Below are 6046 nucleotides of genomic sequence, written 5' to 3' on the forward strand. Positions count from 1 at the left end.
GTTTCTCTCATTTTAAGGGTGTGCACATTCTCCCTCTTCCTCTCCATCTCGAATGTGGTACTACATTCGAAGGCAAACTACTTCTTGACTACTCTTTCTCTCATTTATAGGTTTTCACATTCTTAGTCATCCTCTCCATGTCAAATGTGGCACTACATTCGAAGGCAAGCTACTTCTTGAGTGTTGTTTCTCTCATCTTACAAGTGTGCACATTCTCCCTCATCTAAGCATCATCCTCTCCATCTCTTGAGTGTTGTTTCTCTTATCTTACGGGTGTGCACATTCTCCCTCATCCTCTCCATCTCTTAATGGCTCCTAGCAACATCTAGCTTTGCTATGAGCTTTTCCATCTCTTCATTAGCCTTATGTAGGCGTCCTTTGTCATGTTTAGCTTGATCTCATTTTCTTGGAGCACTTGGATTGATTTTGCATGATTGAAGTGCACTCTCTCATAGGCTCTTATACAATGTTTACCCATACTTGAATTTGTCACATGCACTACCAACATGGCTACTTTCCTTCTAACTTGAATTTGCAATTCGTGGGCAATTTTCTAGAACAACGATTCTATTTACTTTTTAAGATGAAATAAATGAATGAGTTTTTCTTTAAAGGAATTTAGTGTACTCTATGCAATTGTACTTAGGGCATGTTTCCTTATCTTGTGGTCTTTTAGAGTCTATATAAATCTCTTTCTCAATCTCTAAGTATGCATATTGCACGTTTCATTTTTAAAGCAAAGAATTTATTCAGATGTGGATGTAGTTCACGTTAAGTAATGTTCAATTCCTCTTAGCTTATTTTCAATTCCTTTTGGCCTATGCATAGCTTGTTTTTCTTTGACCATTTGTTAGACAAAATGCTACAAAGATAGACACTACTTAATTATATGGTAGAATTCAGCTTAGTGGCCATAATCATCAAATTTTTATGTTTCTTTAGTAATACTCTAAATTTAAAGATTGTTAAGAATACATAGTGATTTTTTATGGAAATTTAGTCATATAGCTAATGACCACACATTGAATGACCTACTCATCAGATATAAACAATAGTAGAACTGAACCAAGTAACCTCATTGTGTGATATAATGGGACACAAACAATGCAATGTGAAACATCGACCAACAAGCTAGCTCCATAGGTCCAGCATAATTCAAAATACAACATTTGTGTAATTTTGGTTGATAAGGTATAAACAATTGGTTAATTCACATATCCAAGCCAATACCACGTACCATATCCACTAATAACCATCTTCCATGGCTTGGACATCGATTAATAGATAGCATAACATGTAACATCGAGCATTTGAAGGTAAAAGCATAAGCATAAGCTAGAGAACAATATACAAAGTAGAAGAGAAGATGAGAGTGAGTAAAAAGTGAGAAGGAATTGAATAAAATAATGTTTATCATATGGGATTACCAATGAGAGGGGTCATAAGTTGTAAGCAACTCATAGAATGTTTATCATATGGGAATTACAAATGAGAGAGGTCATAAGTTATAAGCAACTCACAAGAAGCCCCAAAAACAAAATGTGGGAAGTATTACAAATAACATTTCATATATATGAATTGAATTTTTTCTTTTATATGTAGCTTTAGTCACTCAATGTATGCAAGATTGTGAATTGAACAAATCTTTTCTTGCCACTATGCAACTAGCTTGCTAAACGTCGATTATTTAAATTTTATGAAATGTTCATTTTCTACCTCCCCATATATTCCTATCCACAACTGAGAAAAGATAGTCCTTGTTTCCCATTTATTCCCACCCATGTCTTTAGACCCTAAGTTTGATGGAGGAAAAGTGACGATGGTCATTCCTCCCATCCTACCTCACATAGGGAAAAGGAAGGGAGAAAGTGAAAGGGGAGTCCAGATTGTGAGCTATGCTGTACTCCTACTCACCTACACGGATGATGTGGTCCTCTTTGCAAAGAAAAAAAAAGACATGCAGATACATCTAGATGCATTGGGAGAATTCCGTAAACACTCAATAAGTTAAGTTTGCCACAACAAATGTCATGGTAATCGAGACACGAAACAAGCAGATGGCCTTCATGTTTGAGGGGTAACCCTTAGAAGCAACTACCTCATACAAATATTTGGGACTTGAGTTTGGGGGCAACTATAGGTAGAATGAGTGCGTGGAAAGAAGAGTCATGGCACATTTGTGGGACTAGGAAATGATAAAGTTTCCGTACACCATGCTCCTACAAACAGTAGTGCTCTGCAGTTGCCCAACCTAGGCACCCAGACTATCCATAGCATATTGGAACAGGATAGAGACAATCCACATAATTTCTCATCAGTGAGTTGGGGGTTAAAGCCCAAACTCCATACCCCATTCGCTTGTAGAGGCAAGGATGTTACCTCTTTAGGGGAGGCATATGCCAGTACATGGACTACCTCAACAAGCTCGAAAAGATGGATGAAAGTAGGATCCCATGCAAGGCAATGGAGGGTAAAGAACCACAAGGTGGCACAGAGAAGGGGCTAAATGGATGGAATAGTGGAAAACATAGGTTACTAAAATCCAAGAGGATGGAGAAGAAATAAGAAATATGGTCATGCAAAAAATGCTACAAAAACTATGGCAAGACCTAGGGTTGAAAATGAACTTCTACAAATGAGAAATCAATCAGGTAGACATGCATGAAATGCAAGACTACCTTGGGGAGGCATTTAATCTATAAAGTAAGGAACAACTCTCATGAAATATAGATGGAGAAAGGTAGGTGGACACCTAGAATGCAAGACTCGATAAAATTTTTCCCACAAGGGATATAGAACATGGGAACATACGCTCCTCCATTGCCGAGCATACATGCACATATGGAAAAAATACAATAGAAATGCCACCAACATGAAAACCATCCTAGGGATGCCCGCCTAGTAGCAGCTAGGCACCTACATAAAGGAAATGCTAAGACAATGCAACAATGTCCTTGATATGCACAATAGCTAGCTAAATAAGTACTTTGTAGCATAGCCTAGCAAACGATTAAGTTTTCAAACCATTATCATTTTGATAGTGGTCACCAGTCCCATAGATCTTAAAGGGTCTCCAAAGGAATTTAATAGAATCATATCATATCATTCCCTACCCCCCCCCCGCTCTCTCTCTCTCTCTCTCTCTCTCTCTCTCTCTCTCTCTCTCTCTCCCCCTTCTCTCTTCTCTCCTTCCTCTCTTTGTACCTCTTCACCTCTTGTCCTTCTTCATTACTCTTGCTCCTTTTCAACCTTGTTCTATGGCCTTAATCACAAGACTCACCCATCTCTTTGGCTATATCTGCTGCCATGTGTGCAATATGTTTGTGTGCATGTGTGTGTGTGTGTGGGGGGGGGGGGTCTGTGATTTCACTTTTCCTATGTGAATGTGCAACACATGTGGTTCTATTTAGTCCAACTAAAGCTATGCAACACATGTGGTTCTAATTAGTCCAACTAAAGTTGTTGTTGGGTTTCATTAGCATTCTTGTTTGTGTTTTCCCTTTTACCACCTATTGTTATGTTATGTTATGTTAATTTAGCATAACTATTTTAACCTTAAGAACACAATTCCATTCCCATTGGAATCCATAGTGTTATGCATGAAGTGGTCTTAGCTAGAAATTTTGAATCTTTTTTTGCACAAAATGGTATACATTTACAGTGGTGTCCATTCTTTGATCCTCCAATTACAATGGATTCTTCTTTTCAAAGCCTTTGTTAGCCCACGAATCAGGCTAACATGGAGGTTTACGAGGCTCAGATCCCCTCCTCCAATTCTTAATCTGCTAGCAACTGTTAGCCCTTGGGTCAGGCCAACACATTACAGTCACCGAGTGTATATGTGCATGTGTGTGTGTGTGTGCGCGTGCGTGTGCAAATCAACTTTGGCATCTTTACTGTCCTATGAAATGGTGGCAAAAACGTTTGAGACAGATTTGGCATTCGAAGATTCCTCTCCGTCAGCATGTTTTCTTGTGGAGAGCTTTGTTGGGTGTGCTTCCTCATGGATAGCTCTTGGCACGGTGACATATTGCTTTCTCTATTTGTCGCAGATGTCTGGCTCTGAGAGAGACTATGCCTCATCTCTTTCGGCAGTGTCCTTCCTCTTGTGCTTTCTTGGACTTCCCTGGGCAGATTTTGAGAGCTCGATTTCCTCAGATTGCTTTTGGCAAGTTCTTCTGGCTTTTTGGTGTACATCCACCCAGACAGGAGTTTGATTTCTTTTTTGTTTGGGTTTGATATTGGGCACTTTGGACTCTCTGAAAGGATCACAATCATAGGGTCTTTGGTGATCTTGTTTTTTCCAATTTCTCTTTCTTTAGACACTCTTTGGAGCAATTGCTTTTTGATTGCTTGCAATCTTGTGTCTTTGATCATGATGTATATTTGTCCTACAGTGAGATTTTCTCTTGATGTATTATAGCTCTTCCTTTCTGGGATAGGCTTTTTTGTAATATAATGACTTAAAGATTCCAACAAAAAAAAAAAAGTGTGGGTGTGTGTGTTTTGCTATGTATGTATATGTTTTTCCTAAATTTTCTTAAAAGTCCTCAAAGTTTGAGATTTATAAATGAAACCTTAAATTTTATTCTTGGAAACTAAAGGCAATCTATGATCCCAAGACTTTGAGACGCAGCAATGTATGATCCCAACTTTGAGAGGGAGGGAGGGTATGTAACCTCTAGTAGAAGGTGATGCTCCTAAAGGGTGAAACGATCACTCGTTTTGAGTTGAATTTGTGGAGAGCATGGGCGAGCAGAGTAGATTGCAACCTGGGGATGTCATTGGTTGCGCGGAGCATCATCCCAACATTGCCCGATTCCTGCAGAATGTAAACAGCTGCACGGGGAATCCCTCCCTTCCCAAGCCTCACAAGGAATCCTTTGCCGCCCTCAAGAACCGCCCACCTTGTGTCTACCATAATTTCAAGGATCTTGGACTGTCCCTGTGCTTCGAGGATTCCCTGCTGCAGGCAGTTCACTTGTACAACGGCACCCACGGATACTCCTCTTATCAAGGCGAGCTTCCCTTCGGAATCAGGTTTGTAAAGTATGTTGTTTTTGTGTCTCTGAGAGAGAGATAGAGAGAGAGAGAGAGAGAGATGATTGACAAGCTGTCGCGTGGTTTTAGGATGCAAATGTGTGGCGCAGAGATTGTGAAACTTCTTGGAGAGCCTGATGGAAAAATGGGTGGAGGAAGGGGAGGACCCATTTCACTAGCTTATAAGGAACGAGGTTTACAATTGAACTTTGTAGGGAACGATTGGAACGACAAGGAAAATACGCTCGATTCTGTTACAGTGCATGAACCTCTTTAGCACTTTCTTAGTCTCTCTCTCTCTCTCTCTCTGTGCTTGTTTCCTTCTATGTATTTATACATATACACATAAATTGAATAACATCAAAGAGACTTTTAGTTACGACGTTTGCCTTCTGATCTTATATTCAAAAATAGTAATGTCATGGGTATCGAAGATGCATGCTCCAAGTTGAATTTATTTTGTTTGACGCGGAACGAGTTTCATACAGTTGAAAGAAACATGATAGACTTTTGACTCTTGTAACAGCAAAAGTTTTTTGGGATTGAGAAAAATGTTCTGCACCAAATTTTTGGTGAATTGGACGTGCGTTACTATGCTGAGAACTGGACGATATATAGCGTTTCTGCACCATATTTATTGAATTGAAAGGAAATCACGAAGCTTTTCCGGACGTCAGGTTTTCGGAAGATTACCTATAGACGCATGCTATATGTCAAACGTAGGAAGTATACTACACGTGCTGCACAGCAAACCAACTACATTACGCGATTAGATCAAAAGCAGTCATAACACCATGTCTGGTTGGATCACCTTAAGGGAATGTTTAGGTTCTTTGTGGTATAGTGTTAGAGTCTCATGTACCATTGTAATATTATATGCAATATTATATGCATAGGTTAGTATGCGTGGGTAGATTGGTACATGGTGCGTTAGGGACTCGACCTTAGCCACTTGTTACACTTGTTATATAAGCCTTAATGTACAAGTCACATGTACTGTAGTGCT

At 39.4% G+C, this 6046-nt stretch overlaps 1 protein-coding gene across 1 annotated transcript; it reads left to right on the forward strand.

The window, feature by feature from the left end:
• Positions 1–4707: 4707 nt before the first annotated feature.
• LOC147899665 (uncharacterized) lies at positions 4708–5428 on the forward strand. The gene is made up of 2 exons (XM_087378622.1): positions 4708–5040; positions 5131–5428. The coding sequence occupies exons 1-2, from the start codon at positions 4748–4750 to the stop codon at positions 5315–5317; spliced, it is 480 nt and encodes a 159-aa protein (XP_087234748.1). The 5' UTR covers positions 4708–4747; the 3' UTR covers positions 5318–5428.
• The last annotated feature ends 618 nt before the right edge of the window (positions 5429–6046 follow it).

The sequence above is a fragment of the Dipteris shenzhenensis genome, chromosome 8 (assembly GCF_047967505.1).
Source record: "Dipteris shenzhenensis isolate YYH24624 ecotype China chromosome 8, Dip_SZ_1.0, whole genome shotgun sequence".
Classification (NCBI taxonomy): Eukaryota; Viridiplantae; Streptophyta; class Polypodiopsida; order Gleicheniales; family Dipteridaceae; genus Dipteris; species Dipteris shenzhenensis.